Here is a 25,360-nt window from a genome sequence, read left to right on the forward strand (position 1 = left end):
TGGATCAACCATGTAGTGTCCATATGCTCACGTGAGCAAATACAAAGAACTCCTGAAGAGTTGACGATTTGTTGGTGAAAGAATGATCAAATGCTGGTTTAATCATTAATTCGAAAATGCTCGTCTGAGCCTTAGGTGAGAAAACCTAATTAATTATGACGGAGTGAGGGACCGACCATGGGGTCACGAAACTGGCCTTGGGTAGTCACGTGACCGCCTGATGATCACTTCATGAAAATCCAAAGTGTTTGGAAGAGTCTTGGACCTAATACGTGCAATTGTGCAAATTAGGTCAAAACTGTGAAACTTGATGGGACCGGCTTCTGTAAGCCAAAGAGCCAATCTTGGTCGGTCAAGATAGCGTGCTCGTGTCCCCAAGGCGTTCGCGTCTCAGTCCTGAGAATTTTAATATTTTCTGGCGTGCAATTGAGCATCCATTCGAGAAAATATGCCAAAATTAGGGTTTCGACGAAACTGAGGAAAACACCATGAGATGATGGAAAATAATTATAAAATAAGGAATAAGTAGGTGTGGGACCGCCGAGGGCAAGGCATGGTCGGCCGGTCGTGTCCACGGTCCCGTGATGCCTTTTTCTTAATTTTATAATATTTTGATGATTCCATGAAAAAATCATGAATTTTGAGAAATTTGATGAATTTAGGGAGTTTCCATGAATTGAAGGAGTTTTCATGAGTTCAGGGAAGCAAAAAAATATTAAAATAATAAAAACAAGGGCGTGTGGGACCGCGGAGGCGCGGCCGGTCGGCTAGGGCCCGGTCCCACAAGTTTCCCTAATTTTTATGTATTTTTAATGTATTTTTCCATGATTTGAAGGGATTTTCCTAATTTGAGAGAAATACCATGAAATCAAGGAGTTTCATAGGATGAAGGAAATCCTAAAAATAATAATAATAAAATACATGGGCGTGTGGGACCGACTGAGACATGGCCGGCCGGCTGGGCCCGGTCCCACGTGTTTCCCTAATTTTATATTATTATTTTTAATGTATTTTTCCATGATTTGAAGGGATTTTCCTAATTTGAGAGAAATACCATGAAATCAAGGAGTTTCATGGGATGAAGGAAATCCTAAAAATAATAATAATAAAATACATGGGCGTGTGGGACCGGCTAAGGCATGGCCGGCCGGCTGGGCCCGGTCCCACGTGTTTCCTTAATTTTATATTATTATTTTTTATGTATTTTGAAAATACCATGATTTGAAGGAATTTTCATGAAATCATGGAAATAATAATAATAATAATAATAAAATAATGAGGAACCATAAGGTGTGGGGCCGGATGGGACCAAGGCATGGCCGGTTGGCCAATGGACACACCCCACACTATTTTTCCTTAATTTTATATCATTGTCATGGGTTTATGAAAACACCATGAAGTCGAGGAGTTTCCTCGAGACGAAGGAGATTTGTTCAAATGAAAGGATTTTCATCAAATGAAGGAAAATGATAAAATATGATAAAATATAAAACTGGCGTGGGATTGGTCATGGCACGGTCGGCCAGTCAATGAGTCCAATCCCTTGGCGCCTTGGTCAATATTTTGATTATTTTTTATTTTTTTCCTATTTTGCAATAGGTTAATCGTTTCGTCGTATTTTAAAATACTCGTTCTTGCGGTGACTGTTAGTGCATCGTCGTTGAACACACTTTCACCATTTGGATCGGGGCTTACTTAGAGGTAGCTCAGACGCCCGGTTGTTGATTATTTATTACTAATTGTGGAATTCAGTGAAGAATAATTCACAAAACTGAGTAATAAGATGTTTATTATTAATTCATAGGATCAGCTGAGGATTCGACTACGAATTCAGAATAATAAAGTGAGCATTACCATTCCATGGGATCGTAGATTCGACCATAGAATCGGAGTAATTAAGTTTTATCTATTACCATTTATGAGACCAGTTGTGGATTCGATCATGAAATCGGAGTAATGAGATAATATAGTTATTGTTATTCTATGAGATCAAGTCGTGGATTCGATCATAGAATCAGAACAATTGTTTATTTCCATTCCATGGGACCAGTCGTGGATTCAACCATAGTGAATGTCACGGCAGAATTAATCTTAATTAGGAATAATTAACTTTGTGGCTCTATACTAGCAGAGCAAGCTGTCTAGAAGCATTAATTATCCCGATATGAGCTTGTCGGTAAGTCATATCCTTTATATAGTCAGGGTAAACTCGTTGTTTGTTCCTGAAGACGTTATCGCTCTACACTAGCAGAGCAAGCTGTCTAGGAGCCGTCCATCTCGTGATACTATATAGAAATAATCATTGAAAGTGTTCAGTGTTCATGAGATATGTCGTTGTCCAGTCGTGAGACTACATATCTACATGTACTCTGAGAGAAAGTACTCTCCGTTGAGAATTTGATGAGAGACCTGTGTCTCTATACTCACGTCTGATTGTTGTATCAGAGCTTCGTATAATTATAAGTTCACGATTTTATCCCTTGTCGAAAATCCACCATCTACAGGGGGAGAGTTCTTAGTTTAACTTGCGCTTAATTGCCAAATATTTGTGGGGAGTGCGGCTGTGGAAAATTCTAGGAGTTATCTTGTATCTTTATTAACTCCTTAATGAATACACTAAGTTTCGACTATGTGAAATCATCGAAACAAAGTTGATATGTTCTCTTTTAGTCATGAAATATCTCTATGTGAATTTCATTATGATCCCGTTAGTTTTCGTACTTTTGCCAATTTATATTGACAAAAAGGGGGAGAATTATCTGGTAGTTCACACTACATACATATGGTTTACGGATCATTACGTAAGGGGTAATGGTTTTCATTGTGAGATGAAGTATTGACTAAGGGGGAGTGATACATATCACCATTGTATTATTGTCAAAGTTGTGATGCAATTGGACTTTGATGTTGTGTAATAATACTATGACACTGTATATAATTATTTGAGGACAACTGTTTTCGTATTATTATGGCTATGGATCTTCAACAACAATGATGCTGAGTCGAACATATTCGGAATCACTGGAATACTTGGATCGGCTAAGAATTCAAGGAATGTTGAAGAACCTGAAAAGACGAGGGTACCCAAATATATCTCAATCTAAAACTTTCCCACCTATAAGTCCTTTCTCCAAAAGTGATTGTATATGGACTGAGTCGAGAAAATACAACTAATCGGTTCACACTTCGTGTGATCGTCTATGGATACGATATCGAGACAATATGACAACAAGATAACTTGTGTGATTTACTACGGATACAAGATTGAGACAATATAACAATGAAGTATGTTTACTTGATAAAAGGTTCGGACTTAACCAAACACAATAGGATTGCTATCAAGTAAATAGGAATTGAAGTTTGTGTATTTTACTTCTAATCATAATAAAAACAATTATAATTGGGGAAATAGAAAAGTAAAAGACACAACAAGATTTTGTTAACGAGAAAACCGCAAATGCAGAAAAATCCCGGGCTTGCCCAGAATTGAATACTCTCAGGATTAATCCTCTATACAAAATCAAACCAACTTCGTATAGTTGAGACCAAGCAACTAAACCTATAGTTCATCTAGTTCTGTCTGTATACCTGCGCCTCCAACTTGCAATAAGTCACGCACTTGGAACAATTCCTTTGGTTCGTATTCCAAACAGTAAAGGAACAACAAATCTGTTCGGTAACAACTCTTTTCAAACAAGTGATATGAGTTTGACAAAAGTCTCTTCCGTTTATCCCAATAAACTCCTTTGTCGGGTCCTTAGATCTATCTTTTCAACAACTACCAAAGTAATTGTTAAGATTATGCAATCAATACTTTGAATAACAAAGAAACGTATTGATGCCGATCTACTCAACTAATCAATTCAATCTATCATAAAGATAAACCACTTATAGTTGGATCCCTTTCCATCCGAAACAAGTTTTGTGTACACCAAAGATTATGAACCCAAATATCTTCTTTGTCTTTAAATCTTCTTTGATCTTCAATAAACACATGCACACAATCAATTTGAATCTCTTGTGATCAATCACACACACAAAACGAAGTTTGTTAACAATGGATTATCATAACACGTATTCAAAACTACAAACAGTCTAAAGATCACCGTCGAAACTTCGATCTAGTTTGAGTGAATCTTATATCAGAAGAAAAGATTCTCAAGCATAAACAAACTAGGTGCAATCAAAGTTCAACAACTGTTACTCAGTCAAATCAATCGAAAACTAATAATAAACTGCGATTATCTAGTTTCCCACCAACGGTACTAATAGAGATTCTCAATCCCAAAGAAGTTTTTAGACCGAGCGGCCGTAAAATATTTCACCTAATTAGGGTACTTTCCTCTCTGAATAGACGGCTCCACCAGTAACAACACAACTAGGTAGTTTTGCTGTCTATGAGGATTAGTTTGCTTGAAATGCAAACTTCAATATTTATAGACCAAGGAATTTCCAAAAACCGAATATTTTCAAAGCCGAATGTTCTCAAAGATATGCAATAAACACCAAATCGGTTTTCATAATTCCTGGAAATCCTCTGTCCAATTAATGACCGAAATCTCAGTAGAAAATCTCCAACTAGTAAATGCACATTACTAATTTTTATTTTCTAAAGATATGCATTTTAATTGCTGGAAATTAAAAGCATATAAAACTAAAAACCTTAATTAAAATATTCTCAATTTATTTCGATCCGGGATTCTTCTTAGCTATTAAGGAATATCTTTGAACAATAAAAGATAAGAGTTATTGCACATGTTCAAAGTATGTCGACATCTTTACTTCGTAAATCCTTTTTCATATTTACAATCTTGGAACCGATTTGCCACACTTCCAGACAAGTTTAGAATTGGTTCATCTGAATTCCAAGAACTATATGATTGATTATCCTATCAATTCACAAATCATGGGTTTCACGGTTCTACCAAAACGAGTTTCGGTTCTACCTCCTTGTGGGTTCTAGAATTAGTCACACTAGTTACCAAAACTTGGTTGACTAGGTACTAGGATCGGTTCCCACATATATATGGTATCTAACTTGTATTTGTTGCACGTGTTCATATAATCGGTTCCCCAATTACTAAAAACTTGTTGCACATCTTATAACGATCGATTCCCCTTTTGTGATCGGTTGCACCTCTTACTAGGATCGTTCCCCAATGTCTAGAGTTGGTCATACCAATTACAACAAATCGATCATACCATCTCAGGTGATTACTTAATATTGGTTTCCCTAATAAAAGTCATACCAATACAAAAGTCAGACCTTGTAAGGATGCACATTCCAACACAATTAAGCGTTGGGGTGAGGATCTTCCTCACTAAATACCTTTTGAGGAATTTATTCCTTCTTACTGTTAGGGATATTATCATGATCCCTGGTGTGGGTTTTGAATCCATCCACTTCAGGAATATTACGAGATGATATATCCTTGATTACATCTTGTGCCCAGGATGGTATGTTACTTGAACTTGAACCCGTGTGGTCTAGATCTGCCATCCGACAAATTGTTGATGTATTTAGTTCAAGACATTCTATATGTCCTCTTAAGGTATTCATTCCTTGTTGTAAATGTTTTTCTAAACACTTGTCTAGATATACCTTTCGGCTTGTCTTTGTAAGAAGATCTTCAATAAGGATCTTATTACTTACTTGTGAATGCTCCGGAGATTGTGTAAGAATTTCACACTTTGTAGTCTGTTGATGAACTTCGTTGCATAGAGCTATTTTTTGTTCCTCATAATCTATCAGATTATTTTGAAGACTGAGTGTTTCTCGCTTTCCTTCACAAATTCTTACATTCATTTGAACAATAAGTTCTAGGACGTCGTCTAGATTGTCAATGGGTTTTCCCTTTTCTGAAAAGTTTTCAACATGTTCGAAAAATCTATCCAACAGTTTACGAAATTCAGAACTTGGGCAGACTAGTGAATCTAATCTCTTTTCACTGGAGATTGGAGTCGGATCAAAAACATGTTTCTTGAGTTTCATATTTATTCTTTTCTAATTAGGAACCTGATTCGTGACCAAGTTATTAGTCATAGACTTTTTCTTTGATTTTCGAAAAGACTTAGAGACCAATTTCCATTGACCTTTTCTGAGATCTTATTCTCATTATCTTGACATACGTTAACTGAGTTCTTCATAAGTTTAGCATTGCTTTTCTTATTTTGATTCATATCCTATAGGTTCGATCGCACCAAACACAGATTGTTAGATTTTTTTCGTGTTTGCCTGCTCTCTGATACCAATTGAAAGACGAGGGTACCCAAATATACCTCAATCTAAAACTTTTCCACCTATAAGTACTTTCTCCGAAAGTGATTGTCTATGGTCTGAGTCGAGACAATACAACTAATCGGTTCACACTTCGTGTGATCGTCTATAGTTACGAGATCGAGACAATACGACAATAAGATAACTTGTGTGATTGACTACGGATACAAGATCGAGACAATACAACAACGAAGTATGTTTACTTGATAAAAGGTTCGGACTTAACCAAACACAATAGGATTGCTATCAAGTAAATAGGAATTAACGTTTGTGTATTTTACTTCTAATCATAATAAAAACAATTATAATTGGGGAAATATAAAAGTAAAAGACACAACAAGATTTTGTTAACGAGGAAACCGCAAATGCAGAAAAACCCCGGGCTTGCCCAGAATTGAATACTCTCAGGATTAAGCCGTTATACAAAATCAAACCAACTTCGTATAGTTGAGACCAAGCAACTAAACCTATAGTTTATCTAGTTTTGTATGTATCCCTACGCCTCCAACTTGCAATAAGTCACGCACTTGGAACAATTCCTTTGGTTCGTATTCCAAACAATAAAGGAACAACAAATCTGTTTGGTAACAACTCTTTTCAAACAAGTGATATGAGTTTGACAAAAGGCTCTTCCGTTTATCCCAATAAACTCCTTTGTCAGGTCCTTAGATCTATCTTTTCAACAACTACCAAAGTAATTGTTAAGATTATGCAATCAATACTTTGAATCACAAAGAAACGTATTGATGCCGATCTACTCAACTAATAAATCCAATCTATCACAAAGATAAACCGATTATAGTTGAATCCCTTTCCAGCCGAATCAAGTTCTGTGCATACCAAAGATTATGAAGCCAAATACCTTCTTTGTCTTCAAATCTTCCTTGATCTTCAATAAACACCTGCACACAATCAACTTGAATATCTTGTAATCAATCACACACAGAACGAAGTCTGTTAACAACGGATTATCACAAGACGTATTTAGAGATACAAACAGTCTAAAGATCCCCGTTAAAACTTCGATCTAGTTTGAGTGAATCTTATAGCAGAATATAAGATTCTCAAGCATAAACAAACCAGGTGCAATCAAAGTTCAACTACCCTTAGTCAATCAAATCAATCGGAAACTAATAATAAACTGCAATTATCTAGTTTCCCACCAACGGTACTCGTAGAGCTTCCCAATCCCAAAGAAGTCTTTAAAACAAGCGGTCGTAAGAGATTTCGCCTAATTAGGGTACTTTCCTCTCCGAATAGACGGCTCCACCAGTAACAACACAACTAGGTAGTTTTGCTGGCTCTGAGGATTAGTTTGCTAGAAATGCAAACTTCGGTATTTATAGACAAGGAAGTTTGGACACCAAGTAATTTTCAAATCCGAATATTCTCAAAGATATGCAATAAGGGCAAAAACGGTTTTCATAATTCCTGGAAATGCTTTGTCCAAATATTGACCGAAATCTCAGTAGATAATCTCCAACTAGTAAATGCACATTACTAATTTTTATTTTCTAAAGATATGCATTTTAGTTGCTGGAAATTAAAAGCATATAAAACTAAAAACCTTAATTGAAAGATTCTCAATTTATTTCGATCTGGGATTCTCCTTTAGCTATTAAGGAATATCTTTGAACAATAAAAGATAAGAGTTACTGCACATGTTCAGAGTATGTCGACATCTTTACTTTGTAAATCCTTTTTCATATTTACAATCTTGGAACCGATTTGCCACACTTCCAAACAAGTTTAGAATTGGTTCATCTGACTTCCAAGAACTATGTGATTGATTATCCTATCAAATCACCATTAATGGGTTTCACGGTTCTACCTCAACATAAAGTTTTGGTTTTACCTCCAAGTGGGTACTAGGATCGGTTACACTAGTTATCATAAAATGGCTAACTAAGTACTAGGATCAGTTACCACTTCTTACGGTAAAACTTGTGATCCATTGACCAAGTTATAGGATCGGTTACACCAACTTACTAAAACTTGTTAAACCTCTTACAAGGATCGATTACACTCTCTCTTTTGATCGGTCACACCTCTTACTAGGATCGGTTACCCAATGGCTAGTATTTAGTCACACCAAATTCAAGATATCGATCTTACCATCTTAGGTGATTACTTAAGATCGGTTTCACTAATAAAAGTCATACCAATACAAAATTCAGGCCTTGTGAATAGTTTTACCAAGATACTAAAAAAGTTATGAGCGGTTATACTAAACACACATATTGGTAATTCAAATGATTTGCAATGAATAACAATACCAATAATCCTAGTGATTTCCCTTTCGATTCACAAAACAATTTTATGAATTTACTTCCTTTAAACGAATGTAAAACATTGTTTCCTAGGACGAAATATTCACCCATACCCATATATAATCACAATAGCATTCATATGATTATGTCGATGTCTTATATACGAAGTTCAAAAGATAGACGTTATACTTCGTATTGTTTTTTCTTAATACTATGTCTAACTAGAGTATAATATTCACAGCTTCGCAGTTATGTTTTCAATATGCACGACTTGAAAGATACATCAGGGAATGAAACCTTTTAAGTCAAATATTATTAACCTCAAGTGGAAGGATGATGTCGTCGTTGTAGCTCCTTACTTCTTCATATTCTTCAAGTCTTCATGTAATACTTGTGATACATCATATCCTAATACTTTCAAGCTAACCTATACGAAGTTGACTCTAGCATATAATCAAGCGACACTTTAAATGAGTTTTGGTTCACTAAAATATGACAAGCAAACTTGACATACCAACGCCTGGTGGGTTCAACCGAGCTATGCTCTAACAGAACCAAGAAAATCAAGCATGATGGATGAGAAGCTATAAAGTTTATTTATTTTGTAATCCATATGTATTGATAGTTTTGTCACTAAAATTTATAAAGGGGGAGATTGTTAGAGAAGTGCTCGGTCGAACTCGCAAGAGTTGCAATCTCAAGGTTGTTTGTCAAGTTTAGTTGATAAACACTATAGTCTTGATTTCTAGTCTACTTATAGGAGTTTCGGACTAGGATAAATTGTATAGTTGATCTTTAGACTTCACAGCGCTTACAACTGAAGACGAAGATCTACTGAAGAACTCGTAGGAACTTCATCAACAAAAGGTATGTGGAGATTAAAACTTGTCTGTCACTCAGAAATCTATTATATCTCCTATTGAGACTTTCATATCATACACATTTGTTATTTCGAGATGAGTACAACTCGCTTATCTATTTATCGAAATATGTGTTGGTAGCTTTTTCATTTATCTACACTCATCATTATTCTTGACGAGTTTAGTTGGAAACAATTTATTTGTTGGAAACGAAATAATAAGTCAAAAGATGATCATGTGAAAATTACCTTGACACATCTTACATGATTTGTGTGAGACAGTCATTTGATGTCGACTTGGAAAGTTTCGTATTGATCATTCGATCACTTGAAAATTGCTTATAGGCTAATGGTTCGTGTGAGACAACCATTTTCGTCTTCTAAGAATGTTTCAATGATTGAAATGAGAGTTTAGAACTAAAACCCATGTCTGGAAAACATCACAGTGTGCGTACTTAGTGTACAAACTGTGTTGGTATGATTCAAGTCCGAAAACCAAGTTTGCATACCAGTATGCGAACGGTTTTAACTCTTAAAGTCCAGGACCAAGTTTGCATACCACTATGCGAACGGTTCTATCTGAGTTAACGACAATTTGCGTACCCGTTTGCAAATTGTTGGTCAAGACCAAATTCCGGAACTAAAGTTTTCGTACCCATTTGCAAACTTAGTGGTCAAAGTTCTAAAACTGGTTTAGTATGTTTACATACTCATGAAAAAATACATTTATGAAATAAGGAACGCAATCTTTGCAAACCGTGGCTTAATGTTCATGAACTGATTCCTGTACTTTGTACATTATCAAACAATCCGATTTTCCTTCAATTGGATCATATATACTTCTATGTGAATGTCAACAATTGAACAACTATATGAAACACAATTAGATTCATTCGATTATCTTTCATGATTGATTAATATTCATAGTTGATCTAGATGTGCTAGATGAATGTGGTTAAGACAAAAGTGATCATATGGCTAACTTTGGTTAACTATTATTGAGCCAACTCAATATACACGTTTAGGTATGGTTACCCATATCTACATGAAAGTATATTTCATTTGTGTGTGACAAGATAAGACCATCTAACAGTGGGGAGATATTGCTTTAGTTTCAAGCAAACTTAGCTTGTATCTTAAATCGTATTTTCATCTAACGATGAATATGGAATGTTTTGTTTCTAAGCTAACTTAGCAAACCCTGAATTGAAAGGCTATATAAAGGAGAACTCTAGCAACTGGGAAACCTAATCCCCACACCTCCTGTGTGATACTAGTTGCGACTAGATTCGATTCCCCGTTAACCTAGGTTTTTCCTAAAACCATTATATGTTAACGACTTAAAGACTTTATTGGGATTCTGAAGCCAAATCCAACTATTTTCTCTGTAGTTGCATATTCTGATCTTACTTGTTCTACCGTGTTGAGTACAATCTTCTCTAAGATTTTCTCGAGATTTATCTCTAATAGGTAAGATATAAAAAGTAATCAAAAAGTTCTTCGCCTTATTCTTTGTGATTCCACAATAACTTGTCTACTACCACATAGTTAAGTTATTGTGAGGTGATTGATATTTTTAGGATGTTTTTCAGGAATATAAGACCGGATTATCAATTGGTTCCTGTGCACCTTGATTTATCATAAGACGGAAAAAAACTTCATAGACAAATTTATCTATCAGAATAGACATTTCTGTGGGAGACAAATTTTTTTATAAGTCTACGACTTTGGGTCGTATCAACTCTTAGTTGTGGCTGAGATCAGCTAAGAGAATCAAGTGCGTAGAGTCCTGCTGGGATTCAGAGGCGTAAGGAACGCGATTGTACCTTGGTCAGTGTGAGATTGGATTCCAGTCCGAAGTTAATTTGTAGTAGGCTAGTGTCTGTAGCGGCTTAATACAGTGTGATGTTCAAAAATGGACTAGCGGGGTTTTTCTGCATTTGCAGTTTCCTCGTTAACAAAACTTCTGGTGTCTGTGTTATTTATTTTCCACATTATATTTGTTTATATAATTGAAATATCATAGGTTGTACGTAGTTCAATCAATTGGTGAATCCATCCTTTGGTTGTTGATTGAAATTGATTGACACTTGAATATTAGTTTTTGATACCATTCAAGTTATTTCGCATATCAGCTGGACTCACATATTTCTATCTGTTCGATTGCAGATTGTATTGAGAAATAGAGATACAACTCTTGGACATATTTCCTTGATTGAGTTTGACTGTCCAGTTGATTCTCACGGAATTATTTTGGAGTTAGTACATACGGATTGCCAAACGAAATATTGGGTGTGGTTGTTAGACCCCCGCTTTTTCAGTTATGCAGAAACATAGTATCGTTACCTTCCTCAAAGTTCAATTGCACCAACTTTGAAGAAATTTTATGGTAATATGTTCTCCCCCTTAGTCAATAATTACATCTTTTGCAAAATAGGTAAAACCTATATAACATAATCCATACCCCCTTACATAATTCTCTGAAAAGTCATATGTAGTAGTATGATACTACTTAATAATTCTCCCCATTTTTGTCAACAAAATTGGCAAAGGCGAAAAACAAGGATGATGATGAATAAAACAAAATAGTATTAATACCGGAAAAATATACTATCTTTTAGTTTGAACGGTTTCACCAAAAATCGGTTTTCTTCAAGGGGACGTATAGGTACAAGTATCTCCTACAATTGAACATCCGCTCTCCCCACAAAGATATGTAAATTAAGCACAAGTTCAAAACGTCTCTCCCCATGTCGGTTTGGGATCTCACCTAGTGTCAAGGAACATCTTTTGTGCTCATGTTTAAGTTACTCATTATATCGACATCTTGAACTTTCCTATTTTGCAAACCCAAATTCCAAAATCATACAAACCTTAAAGTGTCGTACGTGACTAAAAAATCGGTTTCGCATATTGGGATCGGTTCTACCATGACTCCAAATGTATGTAGGGATAGTTTCTACCTTGACATCCAATATAGGTAGGGATTGGTTCTATATTGACGCCTAACATAAGTTAGGATTCCCTATATAGGTTCGGATCGGTCCAACTTTAGATCTTCAATGAAAACTGGGCCTTCAATCTTATCGATTTCTTTCCACTACGAAACAAGTTTGTAAATCTACTTCCTTAAACTTATTAATCAAACATAGTTTTCTAGGCATGAAATCAACCCTATGTTCACTGCACAATCTAGTAACGAGTTACAAAGATTATGTTGATGTCGCAATTACGAAGTTCAAAAGATAAGCATTATACTTCATAATATAATACGCCAATATAAACAATTCACAACTATTGATATATTCTTCCTTGGTACTTTGATCATAATAAGATGATCAAATCTCTAATACTAGAGTTTCATGTATATAACTTCGCATGTTATGTTTTCAATTAGAAACGACTTGGAAGCAACGATATCAAAGTCATGTATTACTAACCTCGAGTGGAAGGATGATGTCTTCGTTGATGTCGATACGTCTTCGGATTCTTCAGGTCTTCAGAGTAATACTTGTATATCTCAACATTTCTAGACTTCGTAGTCTAACCTGACGAAGTTGAATCTAGTAGTTTAATCAAGCCACTTATGAGTTTTGATATTAAAATATGACAACCAACCTTGACATACCAATGCTTGGCGGGTTCAATCGAGCAGTTCTCTAACAATCTCCCCATTTTTTAATTTTAGTGACAAAATTCTATTACATATGGAGAATACACGAATTAAAAGATAAAGATATTACATTACATAACATTCTCTTAACTCATTCTTCATACGCTTGATTTTAAGTTTAAATAACACAATAACCTTCGAATATTCAAAAATAAATGATGTTTTTGACATATTTGAATAACAAAGCTTTACTTCCCCTAAAGGAAAGCTAGATAGATATTTAATCCAAACCTATTTGTTATTCCCTTTCGTAGTATGAAATACTACACATCATGATTATATGTGTTTCTCACAAAAATGACAAAGACATGAAAAAATACAAAAGCAAACCGAAAGGATCTTACAACTTTATTTTTATTTTTACATGCAGATCAATGTATGCAATACAACAATAACATAACTGACGAAAAAAAATTTGTGGTGGATGATTTCACAAATGATATGGATGATAATTTGGATTGTTTGATGATCCTATTAAGGACTCACACGAACCACGCGATATTGGATCACACTGGACTTTTTTTATATTTGTTATCTTGTATAATATAATAATAAAATATACGAGAGTTAATATTTGTTTGCATTGGAGAATTTATATTGGTAAACAAGTTAGGATTACTCGATTAGAGAAGACTAGATTTGTTCTTTTAGCCATATTTTTGACTTTGTGTGCGCTGGGTTCGCCCCGCCCCGTGACAATGCATTTTTGATTCGGTGTGGCGAGGCGAACCGTCTCGATGCATTCAATAGGTGGAGAAAAGATAGGAAATATGTATAGATTTTATTTTTTATTTATTTTTATTTTTGCAGAAAATATATGTAAAATATGTGATTTTTTTCTTTCCCTTTATGTATTAATTTGGAGAAAAGATATGTTAATTTGAAGAAACACTAACCCCGCCATCCCCATGAAAGTAAATTGCCAACACAGTATCGTAAATCCAATCGTCAACCAATACCCTATTTTACCAAGATCAAAAACGCTCTCGCTCTTCTTTTTTTCATCTCCCAGATTCCACCGTCTGACAACATACTGACCGTCGCCAGCACCGTCGTTGTCAATTCTATAATAAACTGTATTTCCATCACTAACTAGTAACTCTTTACGTTTTTGCTATAAATCATTTCGACAAGCGGCAGGTATAAAGCGAAGAGCAAACCCGCACGTATAATACAAAAGAAGATACATGCTACATCAGGATGGTATCTTATATTTCGTTGCTAAATATATCGAGGATTTGAATTAATACGGGAAGAAAGAAATTCAAAAGAAACACCCTGCCAATAAGAGAAAACAACAAGCAAAAAAATGCAAAAAAAAAAAGGAAAACTAATTCTACAAAAAAAGTTGAATAATCAATAACTACTTATTCTTAAATATGTAATATTTTTTGAGATACATTATATAACAAGAAAAAAGAAAAAAATGATTTATTTTTATTTTTACCTGCAAATCTATGTGTGCAATAGCATGACTGACGACAAAAAAACTTGTGGTGCATGATTTCACAAATGATATGGATGGTAATTTGGATTGTTTGATGATCCTATTAAGGACTCACACGAACCACGCGATACTGGATCACACTGGATTTTCTTGATATTTGATTTTTAAGATAAACAGTGGAAGCACTATGAGTTCTTGTCTTCGCATGCAAAAACTTACAAGGAAAGCCTTGTTTTGTCTTATTCCGAAATAAGATCGACCAAATTCACATAATTTTTTATTTTCTTTTGTGTTTTTGCGATATTAATTTGGATATTTTTAAAATGTTTTGTTATCTTGTTCATCGATCCAATCATTGACACGAGAAATTGTATAATAATAATAAAATATACGAGAATTAATATTTATTTGCATTGGAGAATTCATATTGATAAACAAGTTAGGATTAGTCGATTAAAGAAGACTAGATTGGTTCTTTTAGCCCCATGGCGATGTATTTTTGATCTGGTGTGGCAGGGCGAACCGTCTTGATGCATCCAATAAATTGAGAAAACATAGGTAATATGTGCAAATTTTATTTATTTTTCCTTTTATTTTCGTAGAAAATATGTGCAGATTTTATTTATTTTTTCCTTTTATTTTCGAAGAAAATATGATGTTATGTGATTTTTTTGTTTTTCTTTTCTTTTACGTATTAATTTGGAAAAAAGAGTCCTAATATTATAGGTTCTCGCCTTCCAAATTAAATTTGGACTTCCATAAAATTCTAAACACGCTAAGTTAAGTTTTTCTTTTGAATTTGTAATTTTTGAATCAATCATAAGTTGCCAAGTGTCTTCACCAAAACTCTCATTTCAGCAAAGCCATAAAAAGCTTATTTCGACCTATATAAATTGAGAATTTCCTCACCTATCAACCCGAGAGTTTTATTTTCCTAGGCTTTAAGTCTTTAGAATTTGCATTGGAGAATTCATATCGACTTGGGGAGATTTGCCGTTATATTGACCACCCGCAAGACCGGTACGTCGTTATACCAATCCGCTACAAACATAACATTGTTCAAAACGTTTCTCAGCCCGGCCCGTTTCTAATCCTAAAGAAGTAAAAGCCTTGTTTGGTGTTGCAGTAGAGAATTCTCCCGGGGAAGAACACTCTTGCGTTATTGACTTCAATCTCTCCACAGAGACAGGAAACAAGGAAGGGGTTCTAACCAGGTGGTTCAGGTCTCACTCAAATTCTCTGTTAATCTGAATTCCATCATTTTGTTTCTCAATTTCTTAAATAAATATCATTAGAAGTTAGGGTTTTCATTACTTTTTGTCTTCTGATATTCATGTTTCTACTAGCTATGAATTGAGAATACTTGTAGATGCGATTGAGTTACTTTAAGAAGAACTTGATTAGTGCAGATATTGAGTAGATAGAGTACACAATTCTGGTCCATTTCAGACGAAAACATGTACAGAGACTCTGAGGAAGATCAACCTTGAAATGTTAGGACTAGTGACACTTGAATTTTTTTAATGAAACTAGTAGAAAAGAAAGAAAAGACCCCATCCCATACTGACGTCGATAGGCTGGATTGTATAGCACCATATGTAGTATGTACTGAGAATATACGAAAGATTATGGAGGCAGGGAAAGTTAGAGGTTAGTTTTATCGAATTTTCCAGTGCCTTTGATTAGTCATATAGGTGGTTCGGAGATAGCTGCTTATGAAAATTCAAATGCGTTGTGATGTACGGTTGTTTTGAGTATAGGTTGGCCATTTGCCAAGAATTTTGCTTTTGTTATTTGAAAGGGATCATTGCTGTGTGGTTTAAACTTGTTCTTACCCTTCTCGTTAAATTCCGTCCTGCAATTGTAGATGGCCAGTAGGCCAACTCGGTCAACACGAGGAGCTTTTCAGAGGAACAAGCCCAGTTACACACGATCGGATCAGGAACAGGCAAGGGCAAAGTGGACAACACCCTTGACAAACACACTTGTAGACTTGATGGTTGAGGAGGTTGTGAAAGGAAATAAGCAAAACAATTCATTTGGAAAGATAGCATGGAAGAACATCTGTGATGAATTTAACAATAAAACGGGTCTGAAATGGGAGAATGAGCGATTGAAGAATCGTTATGCTGTTCTTAGGAAGCAGTACAATACTACGGAGTCACTTCTTGACCTTAATGACTTTACATGGGATGAATCCAGGCAGGTTGTTGTGGCGACAGATGAAGTTTGGGACACATACATCAAGGTATAGCTTCTCCCATATCTTAGCTGAATCTTTATATCATATTCTTTTTCAATTTGTAAGATGGGATTTTAGTCTATTCCAAAAGGAAAAGAAAGTGGAAAGGGTACTGCCGTCGCCGCATCACCCATTTAAACTTGTAAACAAACAACCCCAAGAAATATACAAGTGTCACTTAATTGCTATTTCAAAGCTTAACTTTGCTTTTTACACATGCAGGAGCATCCTGATGCTGAGACAATTAGAGCAAATGGGTGTCCGTTCTACAAACAACTAAGCATTATATTTCTGGACTCACGAACAAATGGAAATGTCAATTCAGCAAAACAACTGGTTAAAACGGAGGAGGTCCCATGTCATAGAAGTACAGGGTTAACTATTGATACAGGAGAACCATTGGTGCTTTCGGGAGACAAGTCTTTGTCAACCTCAGACGAAGACCGGGTGATTGAACCAGTTGAGAGGAATAAACGACAGTTTACAAAGCCTTCAACTCCGGGGAACAAGAAATCTTGCGTGCCAATTGAAGATGTGATGATCAAAGCTATACTAGAGATGGCAGCATCATCAAAGTTGAGGGCAGCTGCCGTAAGAGAAGGCGAGGATAGATTTTCTATAACAAATTGTGTTAAAGCATTGGATGAAATGCAAGGTATTGATGATTACCTCTATTATACAGCTTTGGATATGTTTGACAACCCTAATTTCAGAGAAACATTTATATCTCTTAAAATGGAGAAACGTGTGGTTTGGTTGAAGGGAAAGTGTCATTCTGTTCTTTCGTAACACTGCTTGAATGCTCAAAATTGTAGAGTATAATTCTATCTTTCCTTTTGCAGCTGTTTTGTGGCATTTGTTTCAGTGCTATTTTTCATTTTGAAAATTTACATTAGAAAAAATGGCTGGTGTTTTTGTGTCACTGTGTATCAAGGACTGCCTGTATCCAAGCAATCTTTTTGATCAATTTTGTCCTTAAATGCTGATGCCATATGCAGGGTCTATTTACTTCTATGCTGATGTAGCACTTGTAAGCTCCATGTCTGGGATCCATCGTGTCAGGAGTGCTCTTATTTGGTTAAGCTCGCAGGGGAGCATGGCTTCAGCGTGGTTGTCCCCCCATCCTAACCCCTCCGCAAACACTTCATATTTGAAGTAAAAAGCTTGGTATAGTCTGTCAGAGAAAAAGAATTTTACAGATAACTTGGATAGTATGATTTTAGAGGAACAATGTAAAAAAAAAAATATTGTGTATAAAAACTGTCGAAAGGTAATTATCATTTACACATTGGCTGCCTAGAGTAAACAAATAATTATTGAAACTCAGTAAAGGAAACTGAGGAATCAGTCACTTATTCACATAACTGTGGAAAACAATTACTATGCACAAAAAAAATTAACCTATTGTTAGCAACTTCGAAAGGGTTTCCGTGGATTTTCGTGTGTCCTCTAATCACATCTATTAGTTACATCTTTGGACAGAGCAGAAAGAAGTGGTATCTAAACTATTTGTTAGGTTCTTCATGGTTCAGAAGGCTCTACTCTTTTGGGATTCTCTTCAACCGATGTTTTCGTGGTCGAGCTCTTGCCCGTGTCAGCATTGTCTTCCTCGTTTTCCTCCTCATCAAATCTGTCCACGCTGTGAAGAAACACCCCTGCCAAAGATGTTCAACAACATTAAAACTCATACTTAACAAACATGGTTAAAGCCATAGTCAGGGAAAAAGTTACAGGTGGCGCTCCCAAGTCCCATCTCCCTCAACATAAAAGAAGAAATAGAAAAAATAAACGGTGAAAAGAGCAAAAGTGAACTATTGGCAACTCACAACAGCCAAATATTTTGGTCAGCCTAGAAACAAATTAGATTATTCTGGTTATACTCTAAAGGATCTGAAACTGAAAGTAGTAAACTTTGCTAAATTTACCTATAAACCATATACCGGCCGCGACAGAAAAGATCGACGTTAAAATAAGTGCAGTGTTCCTCCAGTTGTTGAGACGATCCTGTAGGAGGTCAACATGATAATAATACTATTAAAGAGAAGTCCAGATGCAACGACAGACTAATACGTTGAGTAATTTCTCAAACAGGAGAAGGGAAAAGTGAAAAGACAAGATAACAGTAATCAGCTTGGAACCATTTGGTACACTTGGCAGTAAAAATGGCACTTTGCATAAAGTGAAGATGAAACTGTATCCAAATAATAACATTACCTATCAAACTTCAGATATGCTTATTCATATTTTCATATACTAACCGTCCAATGTTAAAGAATAGATGCTAGGAAGTGGATTCTAAGGAAATGCATTGGTTCGATCTTTGACTCTTCGATGAATCTTTTCTCTGTCTAATTTAGTACAACATATCATATTACAACAAGCCTAATCTATGCTAAGTATAGGCAGATGATTCATAACTGCTGGGACAATTATTGTAAAGCTATAAAGTTCCAGATCAGAAATGACGAACCTGAAGGAGCCCAACAAGTGGTGAAGAAGGAACATCACCAAATATATGAATTGCAACAGTAGACATTGCCATAGAGATTGGCCTCAAACTGGGTTTAACACAATGAAGACATACGAAATTTACAGGTGCCTGGAACATGTAAGAATATGTAATGGTTATATGGTATTACAAGCAGTCATACTTATGTCAATTAAAAAGATTAACTCAATTTGTACATAGTCACAAGATGTTATACTATAGATAGACGGCTCAACAAGTTCGTGGAAGACGTTGATGGTAATTTGTTCAAGGATCAAAATAATCATTTTTTTTGGGTTATAATCATGTAACCCGTTAAGAAACAAGATTCATTCAAGGCTATAATTCAGAACTGAAAGCAAAATAATCCAAAAGCAGATTTATAGGTGAACTCCAAATTACCTGAGCTGCAAAGAGAAACAATTGACCACATGCGAAAAAAGCTATGAATCCATACATGCTCTTGAAGCAAAAGGAACCAAAGCAAAGTGCGCCTCCTAGAATTGTTGCTCCAGAAAGAAGCTGTTACATAGAAGATGGTGTTTAGAAAAAAAAAAAAAAAGGTTCGCGGTAAAGCAAAGTGGGCCTCCTAGAATTGTTGCTCCAAAATGATGGAATAAAGAAGGTCCACCACATGATAACACAGCAAAAAATAAAATAAAAAAAGAAATCAACTAGATTCCTTTTGGCACCCTGAAAATCAAGGAGCAACCGGCAATAATGTCACTCTGAGCTAGATACTCCGAATATTTATGTTGACGAAACAAATATAGCAATAGCATCAAAAGCCACTCAAAAAAGCATCAGAAGTTTCGTCAAACTTACCAAGGAGTTAGAATACAAATTTGACATTCCCCAACTACACTATGTGTTTCCACTATCTAACATTTAATTGACTTTGAAACAGTTCACAAAGCAATCTTCTTAGCACTTGCGAAATTTGGTGACCATAAGGCTGAACATATAAACTTCATATCCAAAAATTCAGGCACAACTCCTGGTACCATGAATAACTTATTGGTGTTCTCATCTATATGACAGGAATACAAGGTGCAAGAATATTAAGACAAACCATATCCATAGACCGTTCTTTTTCACACATTACCTTAAATGCATTGTTAATTGTGGAACTTATACGATCAAGGAAGAAACCTCCAGCTAGTGTTCCAACTATTCCACAAATGATTGTGATCCCCCCAAACGTCATATCGGCATTGGTCTGAAGAAAATAAATCTTTAGTAAGGAGACAAACACTGATAAAAAAGAAATAAAAACATAGCAGTCTCTGTGGGTGCCTCTCTAGTATAGATGGTAAAATTGTTGGGAGCCGACTCTGCACCCTAAGGTTGAAACTCGCCGACAATTAATCACTAAACTCCTCCGAAACTAATAGCAAAAAGAGAATGGAATGGCAGTTGCCGATACTGTGGAGGAATGAAGATCGTTCCCGAAGCAAGAAATCAGATACAGGTTGAACACGATGACGACAGACCAAAGGCTTAAGCCATATTATGTTGGACAGTAAAGAGTCATCTTTAGAAAGTTTGAATAGGTATTAGTGACAGTAAAATGATTGCAGTCCATAATTTTTGGAAAAATATTGACCTTACCATCTGATAAATACTGTAACCAGCCTTTGGCCCCCAGTATGAATAAGCCCCTATGACAAAAGTGTATGCAACGTAACCTGCAGACATAAACTTAATCAGTAACTTCGAACTTAACCTTTAAAAACACATAGAGCTTGTTTCTCCCAACAAGTTTTCCGAGTTCTATCGGGATAACTACCTAAGAAACCTTATACAGTCAAACAAAGAGAGTATAGGCAGGCATGGCCAGAAGCCGAAGCTTCCACTGCAAAGCTTCTTTGGTCATTTTTCTATATTACAAGGACACAGGGTAACCAGATTTGCCAGTGCCAAGCAAGTGGACATGTCCAATACTTCAGCAGGTACTTGCACGCAAATAAATAAGCAGAGAATTACTGAGAGTCTGGGACAAATAAATAAGTATGTGTACGACCATGTCCCCTATTTCAGCCTTATCTAACTCACCAAGTGTGACACCCTGAAGTAGTGTCAAGCTCACGCGCCCGTATATATTATATAAATAAAACATAAAATAATTGCATTGAAGCAAGTAAGAATACAAAGTGGCGTTGAAGTACCTAGAACATTAACGAGATAAACCTTGTCCTTCAAAAGCACTTTCATATCTTTCCCAAACCTTGAAATCTGACGGAGTGCACGCTTTGACCTGCCATAAACAAATTTAGGTAAGAGTGTGAGTCATATTTTACACTTTTGATCATAAAATATTTTGAAGCTTCTACAGCAGGAATGATGTGTCGCAGACTTATGCTTACTAACTCTGCATATTTGGACAACATTGGATTGAAACTAGACTCCAAGAATATCCTTACAAACCTTTAAAATACCATAATACAAAGGAAAAAAAAACGCCAACGTGAAGAACAATGAGTTATTTTTCAAACACAGTTCTTGGGTCCATTACATCATTCTTTCACAACATGTATCTAGCTAAACAGCCATCCACATGATTATAACATATCAGATTTTTCGCATGCATGCAATAGTAATGTCTGTGGGAAGCGGGAGACAAATCGAATAAATCCAGCATCAAAATCTTGGTTGTCCACGAGATACTCACCAAGATGTTTTGTTTGAGATCTTGCCGCTGAACTGCCCATGTCCAGCCGGGACATCACCTTTGCCCTCAGGAACCTCTGTTCCTACAATTCAAGAAATTAGACTACAGTTCTATAACCGAGATAGAGTTAAAGAGAAACACAGAGCCAAAAACGTGCCAGTCAGATACAGCCAACTGCTTATGAAACTTGGATAAGGAAAAACAATGGAAATGTAGAATAAAAGCAAAACTGCACTCTTTGGGTTGTATTATCTCACACGAATCAAGAGATTCAACAGGATAGGGGAAGCATTTGAATCAATAATCCAAAACAATTGCATGTTCAATACCTTTTACTCCAGATACAGGGTCAATTGTCTTTGCAGAGGTCACAGCCTTGCCTGCTTCATTAAAACCTACATTCACAGAAGAGAAGTTAGGATTTGAGGATGTTAATAACCTTTCAACTGCTGATAGCATGAAAGTCAATATATAGCACCTTTCAACTGCAAAGGCTTCATAACAAAGCCAAGAACAGCAAAAGGGAGCATTAGAATTGCTTCACCGAAGAAAGCATAACGCCAACCAAGATGATTTCCGACCTAGCAATATATAGAAAATGAAGAAGTAAATCATTAACTTCTCTGTAAAGCTCAAAATTCTAACTAAATGAACTTTTGACTAGTAACCTATGAGGGAACTTTGATAGAAGCTTTTTTCCTTTCATACGTCCCCTGTCAAAGGTTCGCTCCCCCATCCCACAAAAAGTAGGTCTTTCAATTTTCTAATTTTGCCTATTTTTAGGAAAAATTAGAAAAGTCAAAGACCCGGTTTTTGTGGGACGGAGGTAATATGAAACAAGTGTGCTGACATAAATGAGTTCCGGAGGTTCATATCGCTCTTAGTGAGATTTGAGATGAACCAGTACGGTTTTCATTGAGAATGCCTTCACTAATTTATCCAACCTTACACTTTTCAAGAAAATAAGCTTTAGCTTACCAATCCACCGTAGACATAACCAATTGCAATTCCAGTCGGTATACACATATAAAAGAGCGCAAGCCATGCTGTTTTCTGGTAGAAACATAAGAAACAGTGTCAAATTATATCAAAAGCTGGCACATTCGCTAACCTAATCTGCTAATGCAGCATAGGAAAATGCTCCAAATATATATAAAATGGTAAACTGAACAAGACGATGAACTTTAGAATAAGAAACACAAACCTGAGCAGCAGGAGCACTGTCATCAATAAAAGGAGCCGCAAGACTTATAAAAGAAGCCTCACCAACACCAACCAACCTAAAAACAACAGTAGAAAATCATATTCCATAAGGTTCTAGAGAGATGACTCGTATGCACAAATTTCTCAACTTTCATGATATTGGCATACTCACATGCGACAAACTGCAATGCTCCAATAATTGAATGAACCACCACAACCGGCTGTAGCAAAGGTCCAAACAGCTAACCCAACACCAATAAGCCTAAAAGGATTGTGGCTGCAATAAACAACATACGACAATTAATGCTCTCAGAATCTCAGAGATGCTTCTCTATTGTACCATAGAACCTGTGCCATGAGCAAACTGGTGCGTAAAATCTAAAACCAGGAACCTGAGACAATCTCAACAAGAATATTGTCTCACCAGACTCCCGATTCTTTAGTGTGATGAAAATTTCCAGTGTTGTATACAATTTTTTTTTTTATCAAGGCGATAAATTGAGGCATTAATAAATAAACAAAAAACTACACTTTGTCGAACTCTTAACAGAGTACTAAATGAAAGACAAGGGGCTTATTGCAAATTCATATTCCAATGAAGGCGACACACACACAGCAATGGCACCATAATTCGCAAGATTTACCTCTTCGCTAAGGATGCGAATATCGGAGATGCCACCAGAAGACCAACCATGAAAGCAGACGATAAAACTCCATCCTCGAAATTGTTTAAGTCAAAGGCTCCCCTATAAAACGATAGAAATGAGCAAACACAAACAAATTAGACTGTTTGAAGCTCTTTTCAGTATTTACATGTGATTCTATTAGCACATATCAATCAACTAACAAACTCAGTTCTCCTGAGTCACATAACATAATATGCATACAAGTATTCCACACAAGATGTAATGAAAAAACTCTAGTATATCTTACTGAATTCCGGTCCCAGCAGTGCACACACCATTTTTGTCACACTTCTTACGGTCTCCATTCACACCATTGCTTGCGATTACTCCCCGGTCAATATAATTTAACATGTTTATCACACAAAAGATCACAAGCAACCTGAAAACAAAATCACTTTTCATTACAAAGGATAATTATGGACAAAAATTAAATAACAATCACAACTGTTTAGCCAATGTATTCTCGTCCTCCACCATTAATTCCACTGCACTCCCTAAACTTACCACATTCCACCATCACTCCCACTAAAAACTGGCTCTAATTAAAAAGAAGTTAACTTGACCATTCAACATACAAATCTTCGCAATGTCATATAATAACCATTTTTGTCTCATTACAAGTGATAATTAAACAAATAATTGAAAAAAACAACACAAAAAAACACACTGAAAACCCTAGGAAATCCCATAGCAAAAACAATAGCAATAGAAAGTTAATAATAGAGAGAGATAGTGTACCTGATAGGGGTACACCAAGGACTACTCTTGGTAGAAGATGAACCTTCAACCGGAATAGTCCTCATTGCCGATTCTGATTCTTGAGGTACAACCACCACCACAGAAGAAGTATTCCCAGATTCCTCAGCTTCGGAGGGTTTTGCTGCTTCTTCCCCCATTCAATCAAAGTTTTTTTTTCCAATAATATATTACTGTTAATAAATAAAGAAAGATATGGCTAGCTGTTTCCCTACAAGTAATCTTCTTCTTGAGTGGGTTTTTATTGTGGGAAGATTTGTTGTTGGTGAGAGATAGAGACTTCTCCTCTCTCTCACTGAAGAAGAAGAAGAAGAAGAAGAAGACTCATCTTCATCCCCCAATCAATTTTAAAATCAACAAATATTCTTTTGTTCAATTATTCTCCTCCTTGTGATTTTTTTAATAATATTAAGAGCCGTTGCTCTAAGGAAACGTTTTGTGATATCTTTAGTTAGTTAAATCTGGTTTGACTATCAACTAATTTTCCTTCAGTCAAGGTTAATATGACACCTAATTAACCTTCTTAGTTGTTGGGTGTATAAAATCCCTATTCTACCTCTCTGTATCCAACAGAAAATCCGAATGTTCTGTGGGATATACACGCCTTCGATATAGAAGGGCCTCTTTGAATGTCGAATTGCATTTAGATAATGATAAACCGATTCGGGCCTCTTTGAATGTCGAATTGCATTTAGATAACGATAATCCGATTCTGTGATTCAAACGTATATCCTCTTTTTTCAGACAATGGAGAGATCAGATCAGAGTTCTGTTAATTAGAGAGCTAT

At 35.8% G+C, this 25,360-nt stretch overlaps 2 protein-coding genes across 4 annotated transcripts; one reads left to right on the forward strand and one right to left on the reverse strand.

Moving 5' to 3' along the window:
- The first annotated feature begins 15,609 nt into the window (after window positions 1-15,609).
- LOC113285702 (L10-interacting MYB domain-containing protein-like) lies at window positions 15,610-18,056 on the forward strand. Of its 2 annotated transcripts, none has more exons than XM_026534484.1 (4): window positions 15,610-15,749; window positions 16,394-16,774; window positions 16,991-17,423; window positions 17,767-18,056. In XM_026534484.1, exons 2-4 carry the CDS (start codon window positions 16,394-16,396, stop codon window positions 17,925-17,927), a joined length of 975 nt encoding a protein of 324 aa, XP_026390269.1. In that variant the 5' UTR covers window positions 15,610-15,749; the 3' UTR covers window positions 17,928-18,056. The 2 variants fall into 2 exon arrangements, with proteins under 2 accessions (XP_026390269.1, XP_026390273.1); XM_026534488.1 differs by having other exon boundaries at window positions 15,625-15,740.
- Window positions 18,004-24,985, reverse strand: LOC113285683 (probable sphingolipid transporter spinster homolog 2). Of its 2 annotated transcripts, none has more exons than XM_026534482.1 (16): window positions 24,555-24,985; window positions 24,064-24,195; window positions 23,775-23,876; window positions 23,303-23,407; window positions 23,132-23,207; window positions 22,906-22,980; window positions 22,406-22,508; window positions 22,257-22,322; window positions 21,928-22,003; window positions 21,425-21,513; window positions 20,868-20,944; window positions 20,362-20,475; window positions 19,659-19,778; window positions 19,239-19,367; window positions 18,694-18,772; window positions 18,004-18,423 (listed from the first exon to the last, which is right to left on the reverse strand). In XM_026534482.1, exons 1-16 carry the CDS (start codon window positions 24,710-24,712, stop codon window positions 18,290-18,292), a joined length of 1,635 nt encoding a protein of 544 aa, XP_026390267.1. In that variant the 5' UTR covers window positions 24,713-24,985; the 3' UTR covers window positions 18,004-18,289. The 2 variants fall into 2 exon arrangements, with proteins under 2 accessions (XP_026390267.1, XP_026390262.1); XM_026534477.1 differs by having other exon boundaries at window positions 21,928-22,009; window positions 24,555-24,977.
- Window positions 24,986-25,360: the final 375 nt, after the last annotated feature.

The sequence above is a fragment of the Papaver somniferum genome, chromosome 1 (assembly GCF_003573695.1).
Source record: "Papaver somniferum cultivar HN1 chromosome 1, ASM357369v1, whole genome shotgun sequence".
Taxonomy (NCBI): Eukaryota; Viridiplantae; Streptophyta; class Magnoliopsida; order Ranunculales; family Papaveraceae; genus Papaver; species Papaver somniferum.